Source organism: Chionomys nivalis, chromosome 3 (assembly GCF_950005125.1).
Source record: "Chionomys nivalis chromosome 3, mChiNiv1.1, whole genome shotgun sequence".
Lineage (NCBI taxonomy): Eukaryota > Metazoa > Chordata > Mammalia > Rodentia > Cricetidae > Chionomys > Chionomys nivalis.
The window spans coordinates 9661102-9688481 of record NC_080088.1 but is presented as its reverse complement, the minus strand read 5'-3'; the positions used below and the strand labels follow the sequence as shown (position 1 = coordinate 9688481).

Below are 27380 nucleotides of genomic sequence, written 5' to 3'. Positions count from 1 at the left end.
TGCATTATGTTGTCTAATCATAAAGGAGCCATATTTGTTTAAATACACCCTGATATTAGAAATGATGAAACTTACTAGCAGCACATTTTCCAAAAACCACACCTATTATTCAGGGGCACAGGACTACACCTATGAGAAGAATCTGACAATATGAAATAGGAACACTTTATATTCAAGAAATAATTACACCTAGGAACAAAAGATATGATTGAGAAATTTGAGAGGAAAATAAAAATAATTCAGTTAAATTTAATTAAAAATAAAGCAACCATCTTGAAAAAAAAATATGGATGGGTTTCATCAGGATCCTAAGCACAGCTGCAACACAGTGAACTAAATTACAAGTAAAGGGAATTTCCAAACTAAAGGTCGTGACAAAATGATTGAAAGGGAGAAAGGACTTGAGGAACTCAGTTAAAATGCATGCCATATTTATAAGAGGGTCTTAAAGTAACAAGAGGGGGAAGAAGTAGGGGTTATTTTCAAGGAGACTTCAGTTGAGAATGTGCAAGTGTTAAACAAAAATCAATGATGAAATAGTAAAATTGAAGTGATTTAATCTGCTTAATCAATAAAGAGAAGATCAAAGATGGACCTAGCAGACCTGATTTAGACAAAAATTTTGAACAGACTCAAAAAAAAATCCCTATAGTTATTTTTGTAATAAATCATCACAGTATTTCAGTCATTTTCTTGGTTAGCCCCACTTGACATTTCCAAGAGAATACATCTTCCTGAATTTTGTGCTGTCCCCTATAAGTAGGCTTTCTTTATAATACATTATTAACAAAATTTGAGGTATTCCAAGTCTTTGGATTAATTTTCTTCACCAGCTTCTCCATCAAACTGAGAGCTCAAGGGAAGAGAAATGGTCCCTCTGAACTATTTAAAGATACAGGATCTTTACATTAGGATTGGGGGAAACCTTTGCAAAGGTTGGGCTTCACAGCCCACCAGGAATTTCTTTGCCTTCTCTGGGCTTAGGCACTACTTGGAACGGATCATGGCCAAAACAGTCATGAACATATATGGCTGCATTTCAGATGTGAACAGGAAGAACCCTAGTGAATAAATCCCCTGTGACTTAATGATTGAGAATGAGAACCTCCAGTCAGCTACAGAGATGAGATCCAGTATCTTCATCCTCCTATTACACAGATGGGATTCAGTATCTCCATCTTTCTATCACACAGATGAGATCCAGTGTCCCATTTTTCACATCACACAGAGGAGATTCAGTGTCTCGGTACTCCTATCCCACACAGATGGGATCCAGTATCTCATCCTTCTATCGCACACATTTGTGATCAAGGATCCTAGTCCTCCTATCACACAGATGAGATCCATTAGGTCAGCCCTCTAATCCCACACAGATGAGATCCAGTGACTCTGGCCTCCTATCCTACGGGTGAAATCCAGTATCTCAGTCCTTCTATCCCACACAGATGAGATCCATTATCTCAGTCCTCCTATCACACAGATGAGATCCAGTATATCATACCTCCCATCCCACACAGATGGAATCCACTATACTTCAGTCCTCTTATCACACACTGGCTATAAAATTTGTTGTCTCTTCTATTCTACAGTGTCTTTTATAGATTGATTTATTCCACAAAGGTTTACACTCGTGATTCGCTTACATATTGGCTCCTTGGAATCATGACACTTATCATTGTCCTGCACTTGCTCTGACCATTTACAATCTTACTCAGGTTTTCTTGGCCTTTATGGCTAACATGCCTTTATGTGACATATACAGGAAAAACTTTGTAATCTATGTGGAATAATTTTGGAAACTGAACATCAATGATGACAGGTAAGGTTAGGCTTTGGTAGGTTCCAAAATATCCTGAAAATACCACTTCAGTTCATTAACTTGAGAGATGCATGTTACAAACATCCAATATCATAGAAACAAATTATTTTTAATAAAATCTGACAAAACGCATAAAATTGTGTCAAGAGAAAGAGCAGGGATTTTCCTAGACATGATGGAATAAGCATTAGTGTGAAACAGTCAATCATGGCATCTCTGACATAGCAGTAGCTCATTGTCATAAATATAACAAAATGACAACACCCATAAATATACAGTGCAGAAAACTATTTAAACACAACTACAATTACAGAGATTACTGTTCCACATTTGTGAACCAGGAAGCACACAAATGCATCAAGGATGAGACTGTTGGGTACCACACCTGTTGCTGAGAGTATATAAACCCAGCTTTCCACAGGGTGACATCCAAACTCAGAATCCTCTCAGTTGCATCCAGTTGAGCTCACAACTCTCACCATGGCCTACAGCTGCTGCTCTGGAAACTTCTCCTCCCGCTCCTTTAGGCGCTGCCTGCCCACCTCAGGTTCTTCCTGTGGCTCTTCTTACCCCAGCAACCTGGTCTACAACACTAGCAGTTGCTCTCCCAGCCCCTGCCAGGTGGAATCCTCTCTGAACACCGGCTGTCAGGAGACCTGCATTGAGCCCACCAGCTGCCAGAGGTCCTGTGTGGTGTCCAGGCCCTGCCAGACAGTCTTCTGCTACCAGAAGAGCTCCACACCCTGCAGACCCAGCTGGGGATCGTATCCTGGATCTCTGGGCTTTGGATCCAGCAGCTGCAGTTCCATGGGCTCTAGAAGCTGCTACTCAGGGGGCTGTGGATCCAGTAGCTTCAGATCTCTGAATTGTGGAGTCTCTGGATTCCCTTCCTTGAGTTTTGGATCTAGATATTGCTATCCAAGCTACTTAGTGCCTCTTTCCTGTCAACCTTGTTACAGACCAATCTGTGGATCAAGCCTCTATGGAATCAGCTGTTAAGTCTTTGTTTTCCTATGTCAAATCCAAGCTCCAAAAGCTCTTGCTTCCCTGCCTAACTCCTTCTGATATCCTATCATCCTTCCTTTAACAGCTTCCTCTCCAAACTTCAGCAGATTATGACATCAGTGGGTCACCCAAAATTGTGCTCTACTCTCCGTACTGATGATGCTATTTGCTTTCTCTCCAAAATCATTTGAAAAATGAAAATTTCATCTAATAAAGTTGTGCAATCTGGTATCTTCATGCATTTTTCATATTATTGTTTCTTGACTCAGTTTCTGTGCTTGTGGTTTGGAAGACCTAAGATCAGTAGGATTGTCCAGCTGAATTGGGGGTATATGAACTGGCATTAATTTGCTTTTCTTTATTTGGAAGTTGTCAATTCTAGCAAGATCATTATTCATGGCCAAACAACAGGGCTCAACTAGTGTGAATTGCCTGAGATTAAAGTACATGAATTTCTGTTGAGCCAAGAAAACAAAACAAAGATAGAGATACCAACACCAAGAAAAAGATATTACATAATTTATAAGCTGAATTCTTTATATATGAAAAGTATCAAGTCTATAATTTGAATGTAGATTTTCACTCAGGAGAAAGTAGCTCTCAACAATTCTCAGAACCGATAGACATTTACATATTGGTGTACATGCTAATCTTCCTGCCTTATGTGCTTGCCTAAGGACCCCTGCACCTCATCCTCACACATAAGGACAAGGGCAATAATTTTGGATCAAGAGGTGCTAGGAGCTTCCTACTACCTTCCAGGCTCAACTTCAATCAGCTGAAGGAAAGGACAATAATTCTATTAAGAGATTTAATTCACTAAGCTTTCTCTGTGTTTCAAAGCAAGTTGGGTACAATTAACATGACATAGTATTTTAAAGAAAATTTAAGATTACATGTATTATGAGCATTCAAGGGGAAAAAGAGGAAATACCAAAGTATGCATTTTTATTAAACTACTGGAATGCAACATTCTAGAAACATTTTGTCCACTTGCAAACAGTCTTGGAATTGTCTACTACTGTGTCTGATATAGGGAAGGATATTTCCCCTTACCTTCTGTCCTTTATTGGTTGACATTTACAATTTCCTGGATATTAACAACTGAACAGCAGATCCTCCTTGTAAAAACTGAGATAAGGTGGTATGTACTCAAAGATATACAGAGTATATATCCATAATAAATGCAAATCAAAACAAACAAAACCAGTGAGGTTAATGAGACACATGTGATACAGTAAAACATGCTACATGAAGGGCTTTATGTAATAGTCAAAGTCCCAGAGATTTTTGGAGTTAGGGGTTGCATGTGTAGTTTTACATAATCAAGAAATTTTGTCAGGATTTGATCTAAAACCTTTGACAAACTTCAATTCATTTTGTACTTCATTCCATTCCCCTCCTGTCTGAAACGAAAAATCTCTTTTCCCCCCACACATATAATGGTTCAGTGACAATCATTCATCTAGTATTACCTTGATCTATGTAGCATGCTCTAAGAAGTTATCAGACACAGGCTATGGCATACAGCGTTATGTAGGAGTTACACAGCCTCTATAAAATAGACTAAAAATACAATGATGCAATAGAGTATAGTAAAGGCAATGATTCAGTAACTAGGGAAAACTTTGATTGCCAACATTATTTGGAACATACACACACATATATATTATAGTACATTTCTATTTTCAATTTTGCTAGAATGTTGCAACTTGGCTGGAAATAGCACTACCATCTAGTATGTCTGTCATGATTGTAAATATATCCCATCACAAGATTCCTACTTTATTTTCCATGACATCATCAGTACTTGTGGCTATTATCATCACTGTAACAACAGTAGTAAAATTTTGGAGAGTTTTATGAGGGTTCTTAAGATTGGATTGTGAAACCAAATTGCTAGAATTAAATATTGTATTTAAAATGCTTGACAAGCCTGAAGCGAAACTGACTGTATTTTATCCTCAGTGATATTTTTCTTTAGCTAGTGACATAGGAACATATAGTCATTGAGCTTCATTTTTTTATTTTGTATTTTTTGTCTTAGTTTATTCTCTAAATATTTAAATAAAAGATATTTTATTGACATGAGTGAAAATGATGGAAAACAAATTAAATGTGTATCAAAGTGGTATGTCAACAACTCTTTGTATCTTCTAATTTAGATGAGCATCTTTTATAGCAATTTTTCTACTTTTATTCTTCTAAAGAGCACACAGAAACTGTGATCTATTATTCTGTAAAATTGAGATGTTTTATTGGGTTGAAGATCCTAGGTTTTCATAAAGATTTCTCATATACCTTTCATTTTGGTTAAGTGTTATGAAGTCTTAGGTACTCATACCTACATCCCTATCTATTCTTCAATTCTTCCACCTCAATAATCCTACTTATTTTATCCATGGTAATTCAAGATGTTCACTCCAGTGGTCCCTTTCAAGTATCTTGCTTTGCATGGATTCTCTAGGCTAAATATAGAAAACAGTATTTTCAAAGGTAGAATCGATCAGAATGACAACATATGGGGCTTAAATATTTGTGTCAGAGTGTTCTCACTCAATAAGATTTGTTCACATTTTCTTCCACTTACCTAGACATTTTATGGTTTCATTTTATTTACAGCTGAGTAATTTCCCATGCTTTTAAGTGCTGTATTTTTCCCATTGTTTGATAAGCATCTTGACTGATTTGAATTCCTACTAGTTGGGAATGGAACCACAAGGAATATGGATGTGCATCTGTCTCTGTTGTAGACTACTGCCTCTTGAATATATGCTCAGGAATGATCATAGCTTGGGTTTTGTTGTACTTCTATTTCCAGGTTTTGAGAAATCTCCAGACCAAGTCCCACAGTGATTGTACTAGTTGACACCAGGACCATTGGTGTATAATGATTTTGCTTTGATCCATCCATGTGGGTGCATTCATGGTCATTTATTCTTAATCCTACCAAATCTGAAAGGGGGTGAGATCAAATTTAAAGTGATTTTAAGTTGTATTTTCCTGATTGTTAAGTATATCAATAGTTATGTCTTTGTTGTTGTTGTTTAAGTTTGAACTAGCCATGTGTATTTCTTGTTTTGAGAATTCGTGTTTACCATAGTCAATTTTCAATTGGTTGGTTGTTCGTAGGAGTGGAAGAAGCCACTTGTTTGTTCTAGCCACCCAGAACCGAAATAATCACACAGAAACTACATTAATTAAAACACTGTTTGGTCCATTAGCTCTAACTTCTTATTGGCTAACTCTCATATCTTAGTTTAACCCATTTCTATTAATCTGTGTATTGCCACATGGCATTGACTTACTAGCTAAGTTTCGGCAGCATGTCTTATTCTGTCAGTAGACCCATGGCATCTCTCTGGCTCTGCCTTCTTTTTTCCAGAATTCAGTTCTGTATTCCCTGCCTACCTATGTTCTCCCCTACCAACAGGCCTGGGCAGTTTCTTTATTCATTAACCAATGAAAGCAGCACATAGACAGAAGGACCTCTCATACCAGTTGTTTTCTTTGGTGTTTAGTTTTAAAGTTCTCTATATATTTTATATCCTTCTTTCAGATATATAGCCAAAGCAAAGAATTTTGACCCATTTTTTAACTTGTCTCTTCAATTGCTGTGCAAACTTTTTGAAAGTTATGAGGTTCCATCTGCTGATTGGTCAACTGAGTGCTACTATAATGTGAGTTTATGCTAAATGTCAATTCCTGTGCATCTAGGTTAAAACCCACTCCTTACTTTATCCAGCAATTTCAGAGTATCAGGCCTTATGTTGGGAGTCCCTGATCCACTGGAAGCTGAATTTTGTGAAAAGTGAGATTTAGGGTATGTTTTAATTTTTCTTCAAGTTGAAAACCAGGATTACAGGCACCACTAGTTGAAGATGCTGAGTTTGTGCCAATGTATTATTTTGTTGCTTTTCTAAAACCTAGTTGGTGTATTTGTTTGTTTTAAAAACCGCATCTTATATTCTCATATTCTTTTTTATTTTTCATAGACTGTTGCACTTTTTATATGCCAGGTCAAACTTTATATACCAGTGTTTTAAATTTTATGACTTGGTGGTATAATTTGAAACTGGGTAAGTTGGCTTCACCATATATTCTTACTATGTTCTGTGCTCAGTATACAGGAACATTATTGATTTGCATGTGTTATTTTATTACTTAGTCACTTTTCTGAAATTACTTCTGAAATTTTTTTCTCAGTACTAAGGGTACTGTTTATTGAATCTTTGGGTATTTTAGTTGTAGAATCATATTATTTGAATATAGGATTAGACTGACTTCTTAATTTTATTTTCATATAGCTCTAAGATTTTAAAGACTATTTTGTATGGGAGTGAAGGGATGGACCCCATTCTCTTTTCTTGACTTGAGTGAATGCTTTTGATCTCCATCAAATATGTTGGGTGTAGGCTTCTCATATGTGAACTTTTTTATTTTGAAATATACTCCCCCACCTTCAACTTCCTTATTATGTTTCTCATAAAGGAAAGAGTTTGGGGACTTTTCGTGATTATGATGTCAGAGTATCACTGGCTTCATCAACAGAATTTTGTAACCTTCAATCCTTTTTCATCTCATAAAACAATTTAAGTAATAATCGTACTGTTAACACTTCTTTGATGTTCTGATATAATATTGTAATAAGTTTATTTAGTCTTGTGGCTTATTCGTTGGAGGAATTTTTTTGTTTTTTTTTTTTGTTTTTCAAGACAGGGTTTCTCTGTAGCTTTGGTGCCTGTCCTGGAACTAGCTCTTGTAGACCAGGCTGGCCTCGAACTCCCAGAGATCCGCCTGCCTCTGCCTCCCAAGTGCTGGGATTAAAGGCGTGCGCCACTACTGCCCAGCTTGTTGGAGGAATTTTTACAATAGCCTCAATCTCATTGCTGGCTACAGATTTTTTATTATCACTTATTTCTTCTTAGTTTAATTTTGATATGTCATGTGTTCCTTTCAATTCTTTAACTTCTTTTAGATTTTCCAATGCAGTGAAATAGAACACAGTGTCCTGTATTTTTGTGCTCAGTATTTCTTTTTGGATCTAATTGGCATTTGTTGAAATGTCTGCCTTTCCAATTCTAATTGTATTTACTTGTGTATTCTCTCTTTTTATTTTTCATAGATTAGTTAAGAGTTTGTTAATGCTGTTTATTTTAACAAATAACTAACTTAGGTTTTATTGATTTTTATGGGTGTTTTACTTTTTTCTACATATTTTTTCTGATTTTAATTGTCTTTCAATATATTACATTTAGGTTTAGTTTTAAATTGTTGTTCCTGAAGTTGTAAGGTACATTCATGAGATATTAGTTTTAAATTGTTGAAAATTATGATGTAGACACATAGTATTATATAATTTTTTGTAGCATATCCTTTAAGTTCCAAGATATTGGCAAGCTGTGTTTTCATTGCAATGTGATTCTAGGAATTCTTTTCATATTATTTGTTCAGTGTCACAATTATCATATAATAGAATGCTATACACTCTCCTTCCATTTGTTTATTTTCTAAGGTTTCTATGATTATTGGTATCTAGATAATTTACATCATTGTGATTAAGTGAAATAATTGGAAGTTTATTTGATTTACCTGTATTTCTTGAGAAAGTACAGGCACTAGAAGACTCTCACATGAAGAATAAATTCTTTTTAAATGGAAATAAAAAGAAATGTATCCTACAAAATGTCCTATATGCTTAAGTTTGAGGGCAGAATCAAAAGCAACACAATATTACCAACTTAATATTACTGACTTCCTAATGAGAAATTCTGGAAAAATTCCAGACAGAGAATTCAGAGTAGTGATTTCAGCTATGTTGAAACAATGGAATAAATACATAGATATACTCCATGAATTAAAAAAGAAAATGTTTGAGTAGAATGAGAAATAAAATTCCAAATATTAAAGCAGAATTCACCAAAGAAATGGGATTTCTGAAGAAAATCAAAGCTGAGATGATGTTAAAAAATCTCAATATGCTACCTTAAAACCTCAGTGAAAATTGTCATTAAATATAGAAGATGGTGAAAATATAAAGTCAGGGATGGGTGACAAACAGTAGGAAATAGATCATTCGGTAAACTTCAATGATAAAATTTTTAAAGGAATATAAATGGACCATGGAAGAGCTTTGGAACAAGACAGGAGGGAAGAACACCCAAATTATGTTCATAGAAGAAGGAGACTGCTAACAGAAATTCTTTTAAACCTAAATAATGAGATACTTATACAGGTACAAGAGGCCTACTGAATAGTATCGCATTTGCAAGATAAGTACAGGAACATCATGAAACATAAGTAAGACACCAAATACACAGACTAATGAAAGTATATTAAAATCTGTAAGAAGGAACTGTAGGCTCATTAAAATAATGCATGATTGTTGTATAGAAAACTTTAATATCTTGAGTTCTTCGAAATCTGTAATTCAATTTATAGTTTAAAAGAAAAAATCTTCCAGTTCATTCTGTTGTACCCAGAAAACTATCTATTAAATTGAAAGAATAGCACAAATCATCTACAATAGAGACCGAATAAAGTAATTTATAATCTGTAATCCTGATCTACAGAGCATGCTGGAAGAAATTAGTTGGACTACAGAGAATGATGAACTGAAAAGGACATAGGCAATTAATAATCAATAGCAAATGAGTAAATCATAAGTCCAAAGAGTCATCTCCCATTGTAAAACAACAAAATTATAAAAATACAAAACATTCATGTATAGTTCAATGATCTTTCAATTTTCAAAGAGGATGTGACTAACAAACCAATTGACTTAAAAAACAAAATCCATCATTTATTTTACTGCCTCTAGTAAATGCATCTTGCCATTAGCAATAGATATCACATTTAAGTAAAAGGATGGAAACTAGTATATCAAATATATGGACCTGTGAAATAAGCAGGTTTAGATATCTTCACAGTGGACAAAATAAAATTTAAGCTAAAGCTTTCTAGAAGACGAAGGTCACCATATTCATTGAAGAAATGTCATCAAGAGAATATTACAATTCTAGCATATAAAAACACACTGTTTTAGGATATTTAATCAAATTGTGAACATTCAGATTACATTATTTCCTGAGGGGGGGACCCGGTTTTTAGTTATATGTTTCTAGTTACAGTGTGTCTCAGCCCTAACACATTTCTTTAATCCAAGGGTTTTTGGTTTATTGTAAACAGTATAAATTAAAAATGACATTACATAGGTGAAGAGGTGAATCAAGAAACCAGTTGACAGGAAGTAACCAAACAGATAAAAAAAAGTCATGAGGAAGAATAGAGAGATACACAGGAAGTAGAACGGAGAGACGTGGAATTGGAGGAGTCTTGTTTGAGACAGTGTAGGAGTCTATACTTCTTTTAACACACTGGAGGAAAAGAAAGTTCAGCCTGGTGCTTTCCTTGTCTCCCTGCACTAGCAGGTTTTCACCATTGCACCTGGCTCCATCTTCTTTATTGGTTCAGCCCACTGATTGAAATATCGTTAAAAGCAAATAACACAAATGCATGTTATTATCACATGGACAGATGAATCACACTGACAAACTGAGAAGCCATTGGATTTGCTAAGACACCTAGAAGTTCTCAAGGAGAAAGTTAAGTAAAATTAAAAGGAAAACATTCCCGTGTTTAGGATAGGAAATATTATACAGTGTGTTAGGACACTGTATAATGCTACTTTAGATGCTGTAAAAATAGCAAAAAGTAAAAAAAAAATCAACAAACATGACATAACTGAGGTAAATGACAAAACAGTGATTGAAAGAATATCGATTATAATTACTACTAATCTGGTAATTTATACCTCATTCTTAATAGCCATAGTGTTTTTTTGTTCAAAAAGTGAAAGATGGACTGATAAGATGATATAGGTATGAATAATTTGCATTGGTATGAATTTTAAGGTCAATTTTGTTATATGTACATGTATTTCTGATATTGATTAAGGTATTATGATTGTGTAGTTCATTTAAAAATGAAATATATAATTAGGAAATATAGGTTGTTATGGATAATCATCGATAATAGTCAAGCTTGTAGTCATACTAGATTTTCTAGATATATAGAGATATATTTCAGTTAGATAGACATTTTTTATCTCTTTCAAAGACTGCAGGATATGGTATTTAATGTTTTAATAACTTAGGGCTTTTCATGACAATGAGACACGTCTGCTCCTGGCAGCACCAGCTACTTCAAAAAGAAGATGGGCATCGAAGAGGCTCGTTATGGAGTTTGATAGCCATTTGGGCAAGAAACTGCTCTTGCCTGGACTGATGCATGAACTGGACACAAAGAACCCTCAGAGAGAGAGGACTGCTGAACTTGCCTAAAAGTGAGATGGTCTTTCGGGGTTCCTGATTCATGAAAGAGTCTGCGAGACATTCTGCAGGACACAGCAGATAGTGACTGAACTGTCTTTGAATTTTCCTGCTTTGTGGAAATGTCTGCTGGATACTATGGGACTGTAGGCCGAAGATAGATGCCCCAACGGTACAGAGGAACTTTGGGTGACTGTACAGACAGTGAGATGTCTCTGTCATTTCTAGAGTTTGGAATTTGCTTACTTCTTGTTTACTTAGGTAGTGTTATATCCTTCTGGAGTCTTTGATGGAGTTGAAGAATGAATAGATAGTTATAGTTATAGTTTTCCTTAGTTATGATAAAGATAAAATAGATATAAATATTATAACTGTAATTCTTGCTTTATAGAAGTTTTGCTATATGTAATTGTACTATGCTAAAATGAAAGCTTTCTTTTTTTGTTTAAACAGAAAAGGGGGGAAATGATGGAGGAGGGTCATCTTTCTATCTGTTGCTTTCATTGGTTAATTAATAAAGAAACTGGTTGGCCTTTGATAGGACAGAAAATTAGGTAGGCGGAGTAGACAGAATAGAATGCTGGGAGAAAGAAGCTGAGTCAAGCAGTCACCATGATTCTCCCACTCCAGACAGACACAGGTTAAGAATCTCCCTGGTAAGCCACCAGCTCGTGGTGCTACACAGAATATTAGAAATGGGTTAGATCAATATGTAAGAACTAGCCAATAAGAGGCTGGAACTAATGGGCCAGGCAGTGTTTAAAAGAATACAGTTTGTGTGTTGTTATTTCGGGGCATATGCTAGCCAGGTGGCAGGGAGCTGGGGCGGCAGGAACACAGCCTGCTGCTCCTTACTACAATAAGATTCAAGCCTTAGAAAGAATTATAAATGAAAATAAGAAAAATTCTTAGACACAGAAAGACAAAATTAGACAAGAATCTACCTTTTAAAAAAGAAACTGAAGAGGGGTGGCTTAAGGTTAGAAGAGAATCCTTAGTTTATCCAGTTATAATACAGAAACTATCAGCAGATTATAAATAACCCTGAGCTTAAACGGAAATTGAATGTGGTCCCTTAGAAATATTAGATTTTAGAAGGTTTAAGGAAGTGGTCATTTTATATGGTATTCATCCACCCTATGCTAAACAGATGTCAAATTCATGAACAACTCAGAATAGAATTTTTCCCAACTCTTAAAAGAATTGACAAGAGCAATATTGGGAGCTAGTCTTCATTTAAAACAGTGAACATTGTGAAAGAGGGAGCTAGGACCATAGAATGACAAAATAGGATTAGAGATGTTAGTTTCTCCCACTACAAGTTTCTAGGTTTAAGTCAATATGCTGACGTACAAAGGCAACTTTCATTTGATGACCACGCCTTAGCACTGTGTAGATTAGCCCCTTTAAACATTTGGGACAAGGTTGAAGAACTAGGAAAGAGGTCTGAGTCATTTACTAGAATATTACAAGGCCAAAAAAGCCTTCAATAATATTTTGCAAAGACATATTTATCTGTGAATAGAATTGTATTAGATCTAGAAATCAGTCAAATATTAATTAAATATTTGGCTTTTGAAAATGCTAATTTAGAATGCAAAATGGTGATTAGACCTTTAAAGGCAAGACCAGCCCCAATAGGTGAATGGATTGGAAATACAGCTGACAGCAGGTCTCATATTTATGATGCTACTCTGTAAGGAAAAATAATTTCTAAAAGTTTTAACAATAACATCAAAATGTCAGATGAATAAATTGCAATAAGCAAGGTCATTTGAAAATGGATTGTAGGCAAGGCACTTCTAGAGACAATGCTTTTTCCAGTGATAATCCAAACAGAAGGCCTGAGGCTTTTGGAGTATGCAGAAGGTGTGGAAAAACCCAGCATTAGCCTAATGAATGCAGATCAACAATGAACAGGAAAGACAATTTGTTTGCAGAGTTTGGAAAATTAAATTGCAGCATACCATACATACATATTGAAGATTTCAATAGGCAACTTCTCTAAGTTCTGAAAATTGTGATTCTGCAATTACACATTTATTTGAAGTTATAGCCATCATAGAGATACATGCAAAAATTAAGACTGACAATATTCCAGCATATGTCTCCAGTAAAATAAAGTAGTTTTTCACATATTACAATATAAAGCATATTACAGGCATACCACACTGTTGTTATACATGGCAAGCAGTTATAGAAAAAACAATTGAACTTTAAGATATACTTAATAAACAGAAAAAACACAGTGATAGATTATACAGTGATTTATTAACTTAAAATATTTTAAATGCTACCACACTGTTGTTATACATGGCAAGCAGTTATAGAAAAAACAATTGAACTTTAAGATATACTTAATAAACAGAAAAAACACAGTGATAGATTATACAGTGATTTATTAACTTAAAATATTTTAAATGCTAATGAGAAAGTAAAAAGAGCTATGGAGAGACAATGAATAGTAGAAAAAAATTGCTGAATTAAATCATTTTGTATATTTTAAAGAGATATTGACCTTAGAATGGAAACCAAGATATGTGTTATGCTGGGGAAGAGGTTTTGCCTTTGTTTCCACAGGAGAAGAAAAGCTGTGGATACCATCAAGATTGAAGAATATTAGATTTAAACAGGAGAGACCTCATGCATATGGAGAAGAAGTCAGGACCGCGAGGGGGTTGGTCTACCCATTGAGACAGTGTGCCTGATCTAATAAGGGCACACCAAAGCCAGCTGAACTGGGACTGAACGAGCATGGGATCAAACCAGACACTATGAATGTGGCTGACAGTGGGGGCTGACTGAGAAGCCAATGATAATGGCACTGGAATTTGTTTTTACTGAATGTACTGGCTTTTTGCAGTCCTAGTCTGTTTGGATTCACACCTTCCTTGGCATGGATTGAGGGGGGAGTGCCTTGGTCTTCCCACAGGACAGGGTACACTGCCTTCTCTTAGGACTAGAGGAGAAGGGGTAGGGTGAGTTGGGGAGCAGGACAGAAATGCGAGAAAGGGAGGAAGTGGAAATTTTGATTGGTATTATTTATAAAGCAATATTTCTTTTAAAAAAGGAACTCACCAGAGTTAGGGTTGGAGCAGGATTTTGCTTTTATCTTTCCATATAAAGATAAGAAATCCAGAAAAATTAGAGATGTTTCACTAAACATGAAACATCATCAAGGAACAAATCCCAAGAAAAAGAGTAAACTGACCAAATGGTATCACCCATCTCCAACTGATTGGCCTGTATTCCCAGCTCAGAGCCCCAGATTAGCACTGGCACCCATGACACTATGTTGCCTGAGTGCTTGCCCCTTCCTGCTGGAGGACCACATGATGCTGAATGCTATGGTCTACCTAGCCAGCATTGCCACTAAGCTAACAAATATCAGCCATAAGTTCATCTTTTGCCTAAAAACTGCTCAGGATAGTCAGATGTTTGAGTTCCTATGAGAATTATATGAACACTTTACAGTACATTGAACTCAGAAATACTTAATCCTCAGAATACCAAATACAACCAAGTTAGACATTGTGGATCTTGGCAGGAATAGCTTCATTATTGTAAATAGTTTTACTGTGTTATGATGGAGAAGGGTCATCTGTCTATGTATTACTTTCATTGGTTAATAAAGAAACTGCCTTGGCCCTTTAGTAGGACAGAAAATTAGGTAGGTGGTGTAAACAGAACAGAATTCTGGGATAAAGAAGCCGAGTCAGGCAGTCACCATGATTCTCCCACCCAAGACAGACGCAGGTTAAGATCTTTCCTGGTAAGCCATCTCATGGTGCTACATAGATTACTAAATATGGGTTAAAGCAAGATGTGAGAATTAGCCAATAAGAGGCTACAGATAACGGGCCAGGCAGTATTTAAAAGAATACAGTTTCCATGTTATTTTGGGGGGGCATAAGCTAGCCAGGCATGTGGGAGTCATGTGGCGGGAAGCAGCTCCAGCTACAGTGTTAGAGTTCAAACCTTTCCTTTTCATTTAGACAAAAGGGTGAAATGTTTCAGGATATCTGATCACACTCTGGGCCCTGAAGTTGTGTTATTTATTAGAAAAACCTGTTTCTAGTTCTGGTGTGGCTTTGCCAGTACAAACGCCTTTAATCCAAGAACTTTCTGCTTATTGTAAACAAGATTAAATAAAAACAACATTCTATAGGTCAAGAAGCAGAGCAATCAACCAGGAAGTAACCATAGGATGATTTATTTACCTCTGTGAACAAGCAGTTTTTCACCATAACATCTGGCTCCTGAGTCTTTATTGGCAAAATGGAAGGATTGGGATTTAAAAAAAAAACCAATGTACAGATGAATCTAATTTCATGAAATAAATTCTACTAAATTTACAACCAAAATTTGAGCCCAGCCCTGGGAAGTCAGTAATCAGACACTCATCTTTGCTGCCTTCTTCCAAGGCTTTCCAGATATAAATGCTCTTTGCTGAGGCAGCTACAATCTGATTTTCACTTCTCCTCTCTCCAACTCCTGCTGTGGAACTCCTGAAGTCTGAGTACTTTAACCCTGCTCTCCAGCCCATGGACTCTATTGTTAGAGAATCCCTGCCCTGGCTCAGCCCTGGCATTTTCCTTTGGGTCACAACTGAGACAGCCCTAAAGTTGCAGTCTGTGTGCTCCTGTCCCTGGTCATCTATGGTCTGTTCCAGGAGACCAGTACTACCTTCAGGACCAAACTGACACACTAATGGACAATACACTATTGCTTTCTGATGGAGGAAGGTCATTGGTTAATTAATAAAGAAACTGCTTGGCCTCATAGGTTAGAACATAGGTGGGTGGAGTGAACAGAACAGAATGCTGGGAGGAAGAGGAAGTGAGCTAAGACGCCATTTCCTCTCTTCTCTGGGGCAGATGCGATGAAGCAAGCCGCCAGGTCAGACATGCTGAATCTTTCCTGGTAAGACTGGTGCTACACAGATTATTAGAGATGGGTTGATCGGGATATGAGAATGAGCCAGTAAGGGCTAGAGCTAATGTGCCAAGCAGTGTTTAAAAGAATACAGTTTGTGTGTTGTTATTTCGCAGCATAGCTAGCCAGGCAGCTGGGAGCTGGGTGGCAGGAACACAGCCCGCTACTCCTACAACAGCTTTCTATTCCTGGCTCTTACTGCCAGTAAACTACACCCAAATCTTTGATGTTGACAGTCAGACTAAAACAAATGACTATAACTGTTCAGCAATGTTTCTAGGTTGGCTGAAGCTGAGTTGGAGAAGCATGAGGAAGATGTTGTGATTCTTAGACCCAGTTATTACCACTTAAGACCATTGTCATTCTCCTTTCAAATATTTTGAGAACATAGGCAGAAATAGTGCCTAAACTCTGGGTGAAAGAGATATCATTATTTCAGATAAAAAAAAAGTATCTGTCTTTAGATTCTTTGAAAGTTTACTATTCTATTCTCTTGGCTGAAAATTCATACATAATATACTTAAAGTAGTTTTTTCTCTGAAAATATACAAAAACCTGTGAAATATATAATAATATACTCTTGATGGATAACATTTTAGTCATATACCTCAATCATAGGCAATGCTCACATTTATGTGTCTTATTTGCATTCAAATTACAATCTTCCAATTACTAATTAATACAAATAAGTAGTATTCCCCAACCAAATTAATTATTCTCAACATAATATGCATAAATTTTGATCTTTAATGATGTCCCATATATCCATAAATACAAACATAATAACAATATCATAATAGTAAGAATAATGAACTAAGGCCTCAGATTGCTTAAATTTATTGGATTAAAATTTCAGTTATCAGATACATTTGAATGAGCAGCAAATAGCAGAATAACAATAGCACAAAATTTAAGGTATAATAGGGATTACACATTAAGATTCTCACAGGGGTTGAATTTGAATGATTGTTAGTAGAAAGAAACAATAGAAGATAAGACTAATAGATCATCTACAGGACATAGAGAATTTTATTTTGATATTATAGGAATATGAAGACTTAGAAGTCAGATTCTTAGAAGGCAATTCCATAGATTGATCTATAACAAGAAGGTTGGAATGTTGTAGAAGACAAGTATGCTGGGTAGTAGAATCTAGACCCATAACACAGGGAAGGGAAGTAAGAGACGCCACAATTAAGAGATTTGAAGCCACTGGATCCACAGCCCCCTGAGCAGCAGCTTCTAGATCCATAGCCCAGGGAATGGTAGCTGCTGGATCCAAAGCCCAGAGACCCAGAATATGTTCCCTGGCAGGGACTGCAAGGTGTGGAGCTCCTCGGGAAGTAGCAGGCTGTCTGGCAGGGGCTGGACACCACACAGGACTTCTGGCAGCTGGTGGGCTCAATGCAGGTCTCCTGACAGCTAGTGTTCACAGTGGATTCCACCTGGCAGGAGCTGGGAGAACAACTGGTAGTTGTGTAGACCAGGTTGCTGGGGTAGGAAGAGCCACAGGAGGAACCTGAAGAGGGCAGGCAGTGTCTAAAGGAGCTGGAGGAGAAGTTTCCAGAGCAGCAGCTGTAGGCCATGTTGAGAGGAGATGTGAGCTCAGCTGGATGTATCTGAGAGGATTCTGAGTTTGGATGTCACCCTGTGGAGAGCTGGGTTTATATACTCTCAGCAACAGGTGTGGTACCCAACAGTCTCATCCTTGATGCATCTATGTGTTTCCTGGTATTAAAATATGGAACAGTAATTTCTGTAATTGTAGTTACGTTTGAATAGTTTTCAGCAGAGTATATTTATGAGTGTTGTAACAAATGTCAAAGAGCTACTCCTATCTACAAAATGCTATAACTATTTTATATCAATGCCTGCCCCATCATAGCTATAGCAGCCCTTCCTAGTTCTCTACCATGCTTGTACTTGGTGGTATACTCTTGCTTCTGCTAGTGAGTGCTTCTTCCCTAAAACTGGAGAAGGAGATGATGTTAGTCATCTGGATACTGGATCTGTTTCTGTATGAATGAGAACATTCACAAGAATGTTCCATATTATCAACCTCTATTGGCATCCTGTCAAATTTCTTTATGGTAATTCAGTGTGGGGGAAACAGAACACAATTTTACCATGGAGTACAGTTACACATTGTGTATCAAATTGAATAGTGAAAGATTCATAATAGATAAAAGCAACATACTAACAAGGGGAGCTGGAGACTGGGGGCGGGTATTGGGTATCCACAGGGAGGTTGTTGAAAATTATCTCAACTGAAAAAGCTCCACTTGTTCAATGAAGGGAGGAAATATCTATAGTAATAAAAATGAAGGAACAGGGAAGGATTCACACTCTTTCCATTGAGCACTTTGTGTTTTTGTTGGTTTGTTTGCATTTTTAAAGAGAAGAGTTTGGAATTTTTTTATTTTTTATTTTTTTGGTTTTTTGAGACAGGGTTTCGCTGTAGCTTTGGAGCCTGTCATGGAACTAGTTTTTGTAGACCAGGTTGGCCTCAAACTCACAGACATCCTCCTGCCTTTGCCTCCTGAGTACTGGGATTAAAGGTGTGCGCCACCACTGCCCTGCATGATTTTAGAATATTGTAAGGCTGTCTTGGAATGTGTGATCTCTCCTCTGCCCTTTCATCCTCAGTGATGAGACTGAAAATATATGCCATCTTGTTCTACTACACTTAACACACTGATTTGTCTAGTTTCAATGCCCGAATAATTTTTTTTTCGCAAACTATGCTTACTTAAAATTTCTTATTCTCCTTCAATTACCTGCATTCATAATCATTGAGATTTCTATCCTTTGCAAAATGCTACCATTTCTCATGGTATGTGGATATCCTGTGAACTTTTTCAGGGCTATATCCCTGTATGCATCAACATTTATCTGCCCAAGTACGAAGTACATGAATGAGGAAAGTTGTCTCCTCCTCATCCTCTTTCTCGCTTTCCTTATCGTCCTTCTTTTCTTCTCCCATGTGTTCTTCCTCCCTTCTACTTTTATTTTTTTTGCTGTTCTATGCTTAAATTTTACTTTGCTCTCTATTTTCATCTTTACTTTCTTTTACTTTTATTCGCTCATTTGTTCTTTCCTAGACTTAAAGTTGAAAATATGATTAATAAGTTTATTAAATTCTCACTGTATAACCAGCATTTCTTTTTTTTTTTTTGTGCGGGATAATTTTTTTTTTATTCTTTTTTACTTAAAATTTCCAACTGCTCCCCGTTTCCCATTTCCCTCCCCCTCCTCCCACATATTGCCCCCTCCCCCCGCTCCCCTCCCCCTATCCCCACTCCACTTCTCCTCCCCCTAGTCCACTCCCCCTCCCTCTCGATACTGAAGAGCAGTCCAAATTCCCTGCTCTACATGAAGACCAAGGTCCTCCCACTTCTATCTAGGTCCAGGAAGGTGAGCATCCAAACAGGCTACGCTCCCACAAAGCCAGTTCATGTATTAGGATCGAAACCTAGTGCCAATAACCAGCATTTCTTATGCTCACTGATAGAATATTCTGTGTTAAACTATATAGAAACAGTATTCAGATCGAATGTGAATGTACTACTACAGTTTATGGCAAATTTTTCACATTTCTCTATTAAACACAATCCATTTGCAATACTCATAAAGATCAAATGTATAGTAATATGGGAAATACTGTAATGGTAATATAGACTTTAGGAAATTCAAGGAGGGAAGATATGAAGATAAAAATTTAGCTATTTTATTTTTGAATAAAATTCATATTTTGTTATTTTGTGTTTCAGGCTGAAGAGCATATCAATAAGATAATGGTGGAAGTATTCTTTTCCACTTAGTTTTTCATTGTTGTTTCATAAATAACTCTTTAATTATTCTTGAGAACAAATAGGTGTTAAATACAAATAGTAATTCTATAGGGTGAGAAATAACTTGTTACCTTATGTCTCAGGTACCCCCCAAGTTAACTGGTTAATATGAATAGTTTATCTTACTTTTGTGTTTGTGGATATATACTTTTGTCCTCATAATTTGAGAGAATAGTTAAAGATTTTTAAAAATCCCTACCTTTGAACTAAATTCATCTGAGATTGTATTGTTTCATCTGTATAGCTCTCTATGATTATTTTACCTAATTATCCATAGAAACAGAGAAACTAGAATAATTCACATAAAATGTAAGACTTGGGAGGGTGCTCAAACAAAAGTCTCTGAAATTTGATTTTGTATTCTCATCAGTAGATGATGAAAAGATGTCTTTTGATCTTTGAGGTATTTCCAAAGAAGCCCATTCACATAGAAAGTCATGGCTTCTGATATACCTATATAAAATGTCAATTAATCTGCCACTCACAGTCCCGGGATCTAGCTTTTAAAGCTGATTTAGATTGGAATCTCCGTAAACAAAACTATTATCTCTTGTATTGAGATTCTATTTTAACACTATTAAGGGTCACAGAATGTATTCTTTTCATAATACTTCACTAAATTAGAACTCTGTAATTCAAAGAACACTTGACTCCATGTAATCAAAATTTGCTCATGACAGAAAGTTTCCTACATGCCATTCTGAAGCCTACTTCTCCCTTTAATAAATTCTTAATATTTTTCTCAAGTTACCACTATTAAAAATTTATATGAGACCAGAGATATATTGTTTGGTGTCTAATAAACACATTAATAAATTCTTGGGCTAGATAGACAGGTCATCAGTTAAGAACACTTGTTAGTCATCCAGAGAACTAGTTTGATTTCCAGCACCCATGTCAGGCAGTTCACAACCACTAGTAGCTGTAGCGCCAGGGAATCTAACACCCTTTTCTAGCCTAGCGGGTTACCCACATGCACAAGCATAAGAACATATGCTCACACATATAAACACATCAACTAAAATAAAAATTAATCTTAAGTCATTCTGTACTTTCTTAAATTTGTTTTAAAGTAAGTTGTAAATATGGATTCCAGGGCCAGAGAGATTGGTCATGTTTTAGAACACTTTTTCTCTTCCAAAGGACAGAGTTCAGTTCTCCGGACATACATGATTGCTTACAACTGTCTGTAACCACAGTTCCATAGATTCACAGCATCATCTTCTGGCCCTCTGAATGCCACAGGCATGTACATGGTGCACAGATATTTAGGAAAACATAACACAGTGATTTTTAAAACATGTATTCCAATCCACACTGCATGTTTCAGAGATGATTCTACAGACAGGACATGTGCTAGGAAGAAGGAAACAAATCAACTGTAAACACCTGAACTCAATTCCAATAAACTCTTTTACTAGGTTTCAGCATACTTTTATGAAGGTAAAGATGTTCAGCAAGGATTGTATAAACATTTTTGTAATCAGTCTTCATGGTGTATCTAAGACATCTCATGTTCAGGGTAGAAACAAGACAGCTCAGTTTTCAGGGTGTACTTAACACATATCAGTGTTCAGGGTGTACCCAAGATGTCTCAGTGTTCAGGGTGTACTTACCATGTCTCAGTGTTCAGGGTATACCCAAGATGTCTAATTGTTCAGTGTGTAACCAAGACATCTCAGTGTTCAAAGTGTACTCAATATATCTCAGTGTTCAAGGTGTACTCAAGATGTCTCATTTTCAAGGTGTACTCAAGATGTCTCAGTATTGAGGGTGTACTCGAGAAGTTTCAGTGTTCAGGGTGTATTCAAGACATCTCATGGGATTCTAGCAACAGACATGCTAACAGATATATTGGTTGTGAAAATGTGAGATGCTACTATGAAATTCACAACTACGGAAAAATGAAAAAAAAAGGAAAGATGTAAGGATAATTTAGAATGACTAGGAAATAGAATAATGTGAAACCATGAAATTAGACCTTGTGTATCTCTGTGGAAAGCAGAGATATGTGGCAAAAGGATGATGGTTTGCATTAGACAGAGAAGCCAGACACTCGTAGCCTTAGCATCTGAACCTGTCCAGTCTTAAAATGTGTCATCAACTTAAGGTAGTGGTCTTTGAGTTTGCACCCTCATTGTAATCTGTTGTCAGATTTTATGTCCTGCCCGGTTTCTACAATTGTTTAGTCCCACCAAAATCACACAGAGATCTACATTAGTTATAAACTGATTGGCCCATAAGCCCAGGCTTCTTATTAACTCTGATAACTTATATTAGCTCATTAGTCTTCTCTATGCTAGCCACCTGACTCAGTACCTTATTCAGCAAGCCAGACACATATTATTTCTTCTGTGGCTGAGTCACCATTACAGACCAGGACTTACGTCTTCCCAGAGTTTTTCTCTTCTCATTGACCCACCTCTACTTCATGTCTTGTTGTCCTTTCTATACTTCATGCCTTGCTACTAGCCAACCAGCGTTTATTCGAAATATAATTGGCAGAATACAGACCATTGTGCACACCACTTTCTCCTCTTTTTTAAAAATAAAAACAAGAACTCTTAATCTAATATCATTTGTTTAGCTTTTCTCCTGACCATTAGCCATAACAGCTTGTAACTAATGTTCAAAACAAAGGAAAATATCCATAGTCCATATTTGGGGATGTGGGCATACTTTTTCAGGCTACTTCCTGCTGGTTTCAGGTGTTGATAATCTTATGGGAACCTAAATAAAACTATTTAGGTTATGATCAAGTACTGACTGGAGTATCCTGTAAGTCTTGATCATCTCAGGCAGCAGTCTTGAATCTGTTCTGGATGTAGAACACAGACATCTGGGCCATCTGTTCCTTCCAGAGATTTCTCAGGTGGTCATCCTTGATCAAAGCTGATTTTTCTTAACTCAGATAGAATCTACAGTCTCTCATTTCCTGTGGAAACAAAAGCAAATCCTCTTCTCCAAAGTAACATATCTTTTGACTTCAATTTTGAAATCAAGGTATTTATAAACAAATATCTTTTAGCAGTTGTTGCTACTCCCTCAGCATTCAAACAATTCGAAGAGAATATAATAACATATAGTATCCAGATTCTCTATGTATTTTCCATCTTTACATGGTTTTATTTAAATTTAAAATATTTTGTTTATTTTTATTTTTAAGTTTTTGTCTTTTTGAGACAGGGTTTTTGTTAGTCTTTGTCCTGGGACTTACTCTGTAGACCAGAATGTTTTTGAACACAGGGAGATCTGCCTGTCTCCCCCTCCAAAGTGCTTCGATTTAAGGTGTGTGTCACCACACCTTGAACTCACAGAGGTCTGTCTTTTTAATTATTACAGTTTCTTTGTGGTTATTTTGGGGCTAAGCTATCCAGGCAGCTGGGAAGAACAAGTGGGCCCCTTCCAACAATTGGCACCCACATAGACAACTGGATCTACATAAAGTCTGAGAGAGCTTGGGAAGTAATTAAGCCAAAAAAGAATAGAGTTAAGCACAATTTATTGGTGGCAGCAATAATCATTTCTATGTCATGTAAATATAAATAAATATTTAAAGGTTCTATAAAGTGATTACTTGCAGACTGCTTAAAATATTGATTAAATTTCCAAAGGAAAACAGAAAAAATAGAGAAAAACATATAAATATGTATGTACATGCATATGTTCATATAGATGTGTGAATGCACACACACAAATTATCAGGGGCATATAGAAACACTGCAGAATGATAGAAATTTTATATGAGCTACAACTGATCTACATAATCTGGAGCTGGAATGCCCTTAAAGTTATATTCTGATTTGGGTATCTGTGATTAAGGCTGTAAGAAATTTCTACAGATTTATGAGACTACAGAACGAACTTGGAATTCTGGACCTTTCAAAGACTTAGGGCCCAGAGGAATATCCGAGATCTTAGAAAGCCAATTCTGACAGGCAAAATTGAATTTCTAATGGGAAGATTCTTATAAGGACACAGGACAGAAAGTTTAACCTGTATCAGTTCTTGATGGGATTGAAATGACCTAGGCTATGGGAATCTTTACTCTAGCAGCCTGGCAGAACTAATAGCACCAAATCTCTAGAGGAGGACAAAGTTTTTTTCCATGTGAAATGTCTGTTACTTCTTAGAGCATGGAAAGAATGTAAGAAGCCTGAAACAAAAGAGAGTGACAGAAATTAGAATGTGGATAATAGGATTCTCATATGGCAGAAGGAAACATCAAAGAATAGTCATGTCTCACACAGCATTGATTCAGTCAGCAGCACATTGCATGGATGATGGGGACCCTGTCAGTAATGTTGTCTAATCATAAAGGGGCCATATTTGTTTAAATACACCCTGATATTACAATTATGAAACTTACTATCAGCACATTTTCCAAAACCCACACCCATCATTCAGGACTACCCTATGTGAAGAATCTGACAATATGAAACATGAACATTTTATGTTCAAGAAATAATTACACCTGGGAACAAAAGATATGATTGAGAAATTTGAGAGGAAAATAAAAATAATTCAATTGAATTTAACTAAAAATTTAAAAATAAAGCAACTAACTTGAAAAAAATATGGATGTGTTTCATCAGGATCCTAATCACAGCTACCAACACAGTGAACTAAATTATAAGTAGAGGGAATTTCCAAACTAAAGGTTGTAACAAAATTATTTAAAAGGGAGAAAGCACTTGAAGAACTCAGTTAGAATCCATGTTATACGTATAACTGGGTCTGAAAGTAACAAGAGGAGAATGAGGTAGGGTTATATTCGAGGAGACTTCAGTTGAGAATGTGCAAATGTTAAAAAAAAATCAATGATGAAATAGTAAAATTGAAGTGATTTAATGTGCCTCATCAATAAGGGGAAGATCAAAGATGGACCTAGCAGACCTGATTTAGACATAGATTTCAAACATATATCAGAATTTCAGTCATTTTCTTGGTTAGCCCCACTTGACATTTCCAAGAGAATACATCTGCCTGAATTTTGTGCCGTACACTATCAGTAGGCTTTCTTTATAATACATTATAAACAAAATTTGAGGTATTCCAAGTCTTTGGATTAATTTTCTTCACCAGCTTCTCCCTCAAACTGAGAGCTAAAGAGAAGAGAAATGGTCCCTCTGACCTATTAAAGATACCGGATCTTTACATTAGTGGTGGGGGAAACCTGTGCAAAGGTTGGGCTTCACAGCCCACTAGGAATTTCTTTGCTTTCTCTGGGCTTAGTCACTACTTGGAACAGACCATGGCAAAAACAGTCATGAACATATATGACTGCATTTCAGATGTGAGCAGGAAGAACCCTAGTGAATAAATCCCCTGTGAGTTAATGATTGAGAATGAAAACCTCCAGTCAGCTACAGAGATCAGATAGAGTATCTCAGTTCTCCTATCCCACACAGATGGGATCCATTGTCTCAGTCCTCCTATCACACACTGGCTAGAAAATTTGTTCCCTCCTCTATTCTATAGTGCTTTTCTATGTTGAATCAATTCCACAAACATTTAGCCTTGTGATTCTCTTACATTTTGGCTCCTTAGAATCATGACACATCATTGTCTTGTGCTTGCTCTGACCATTTTCAATCTTTCTCAGGTATTCTTGGCCTTTGTGCCTAACATATCTTTGTGTGAAATATACAGGTAAAATCTTGCAATCTATGTGGAGTAATTTTGGAAAATAAACATCAGTGGTGACAAGTAAGGTTAGCTTTAATGAGTTCCACATGATTCTCAAAATAACACGCAGTTCATTAACACGGGAGATGCATGTTACAAACATCCAATACAATAGAAATAAATTATTTTTGTATAACAACTGACAAAACACATAAAAATTGTGTCAAGAGGAAGAGCAGGGATTTTCCTAGACATGATGAAATAAGCATCAGTGTAAAACAGTCACCCATGGCATCTCTGACATAGCAGTAGCTCATTGTCCTAACTATAGCAAAATGACAACACCCATAAATATACGGTGCGTAAAACTATTCAAATGCAACTACAATTACAGAGTTTAGTGTTCCACATTTGTAAACCAGGAAACACACAAATGCATCAAGGATGAGGCAGTTGGTTACCACACCTGTTGCTGAGAGTATATAAACTCAGCTCTCCACAGCATGACATCCAAACTCAGAATCCTCTCAGATACATCCAGCTGAGCTCACATCTCCTCTCAACATGGCCTACAGCTGCTGCTCTGGAACGTTCTCCTCCAACTCCTTTAGACATTGCCAGCCATATTCAGGTTCCTCCTGTGGCTCTTCCTACCCCAGCAACCTGGTCTACACCACTACCCGTTGCTCTCCCAGCCCCTGCCAGGTGGAATCCTCTCTGAACGCCAGGTGTCAGGAGACCTTCATTGAGCCCACCAGCTGCCAGAGGTCCTGCGTGGTGTCCAGGCCCTGCCAGGTGGAATCCTCTCTGAACACCGGCTGTCCGGACACCTGCATTGAGCCCACCAGCTTCCAGGGATCTTCTGTGGTGTCCAAGCCCTGCCAGACTGCCTGCTACTACCCAGTGATCTCCACACCTTGCAGTCCTTGCCAAGGAACATATCCTGGGTCTCTCAGCTTTGGATCCAGCAGCTGCCGTTCCCTGGGCTATGGATCTAGAAGCTGCTACTCAGGGGGCTGTGGATCCAGTAGATTCAGATCTCTAAATTGTGGAGTCTCTGGATTCCCTTCCTTGAGTTTTGGATCTAGATATTGCTATCCACGCTACTTGTTTCCTCTTTCCTGTCAACCTTGTTACAGACCACTCTGTGGATCAGGCCTCTATGGAATCAGCTGCTAAGTCTTTGTTTTCCTATATCAAATCTATGCTCTAAAGCTCTTGCTTCCCTGCCTAGCTCCTACTGATACCATATCATCTTTCCATTAACAGCTTCCTCTCTGAACTTCAGCAGATTATGACATCAGTGGGTCACCCAAAATTATGCTCTACTCTCTGTACTGATGATGAAATCAAATGCTATTTGCTTTCTCTCTACGACTATTTGAAAAATGAAAATTTCATCTAATAAAGTTGTGCAATCTGGTATCTTCATGCATTTTTCTCATTATTGTTTCTTGACTCAGTTTCTGCGCTTGGGGTTTGAAGATTTAAGATCAGTAGGATTGTCCAGCTGAATTTGGGGTATACGATCTGGCATTAGTTTGCTTTTCTTTATTTGGAAGTTGTCAATTCTAGCAAGATCATTATTCATGTCCAAACAACAGAGCTCAACTAGTGTGAATTGCCTGAGATTAAAGTACATGAATTTCTGTTGAGCCAAGAAAACCAAACAAAGATAGAAATGCCAACACCAAGAAAAAGTTATTACATAATTTACAATCTAAATTCTTTATATAAGAGAAATATCAAGTCTAGTATTTTAATGTTGATTTTCAGTCAGGAGAAAGTAACTTTTAAAAATTTTCAGGACTG

The 27380-nt window shown here is 36.7% G+C and overlaps 3 protein-coding genes across 4 annotated transcripts; 2 read left to right on the top strand and 1 right to left on the bottom strand.

Moving 5' to 3' along the window:
- Positions 1-2299: 2299 nt before the first annotated feature.
- On the top strand, positions 2300-2818 carry LOC130872174 (keratin-associated protein 13-1-like). The gene has a single exon (XM_057766013.1). The coding sequence runs from the start codon at positions 2300-2302 to the stop codon at positions 2816-2818; it is 519 nt and encodes a 172-aa protein (XP_057621996.1).
- A 14344-nt stretch (positions 2819-17162) lies between these two features.
- LOC130872156 (keratin-associated protein 13-1-like) lies at positions 17163-17675 on the bottom strand. Its single transcript, XM_057765980.1, has one exon. The coding sequence runs from the start codon at positions 17673-17675 to the stop codon at positions 17163-17165; it is 513 nt and encodes a 170-aa protein (XP_057621963.1).
- An 8457-nt stretch (positions 17676-26132) lies between these two features.
- LOC130872100 (keratin-associated protein 13-1-like) lies at positions 26133-26747 on the top strand. Of its 2 annotated transcripts, XM_057765908.1 has the most exons (2): positions 26133-26363; positions 26454-26747. In XM_057765908.1, the coding sequence occupies exons 1-2, from the start codon at positions 26133-26135 to the stop codon at positions 26745-26747; spliced, it is 525 nt and encodes a 174-aa protein (XP_057621891.1). The 2 variants fall into 2 exon arrangements, with proteins under 2 accessions (XP_057621891.1, XP_057621890.1); XM_057765907.1 differs by having other exon boundaries at positions 26133-26747.
- The last annotated feature ends 633 nt before the right edge of the window (positions 26748-27380 follow it).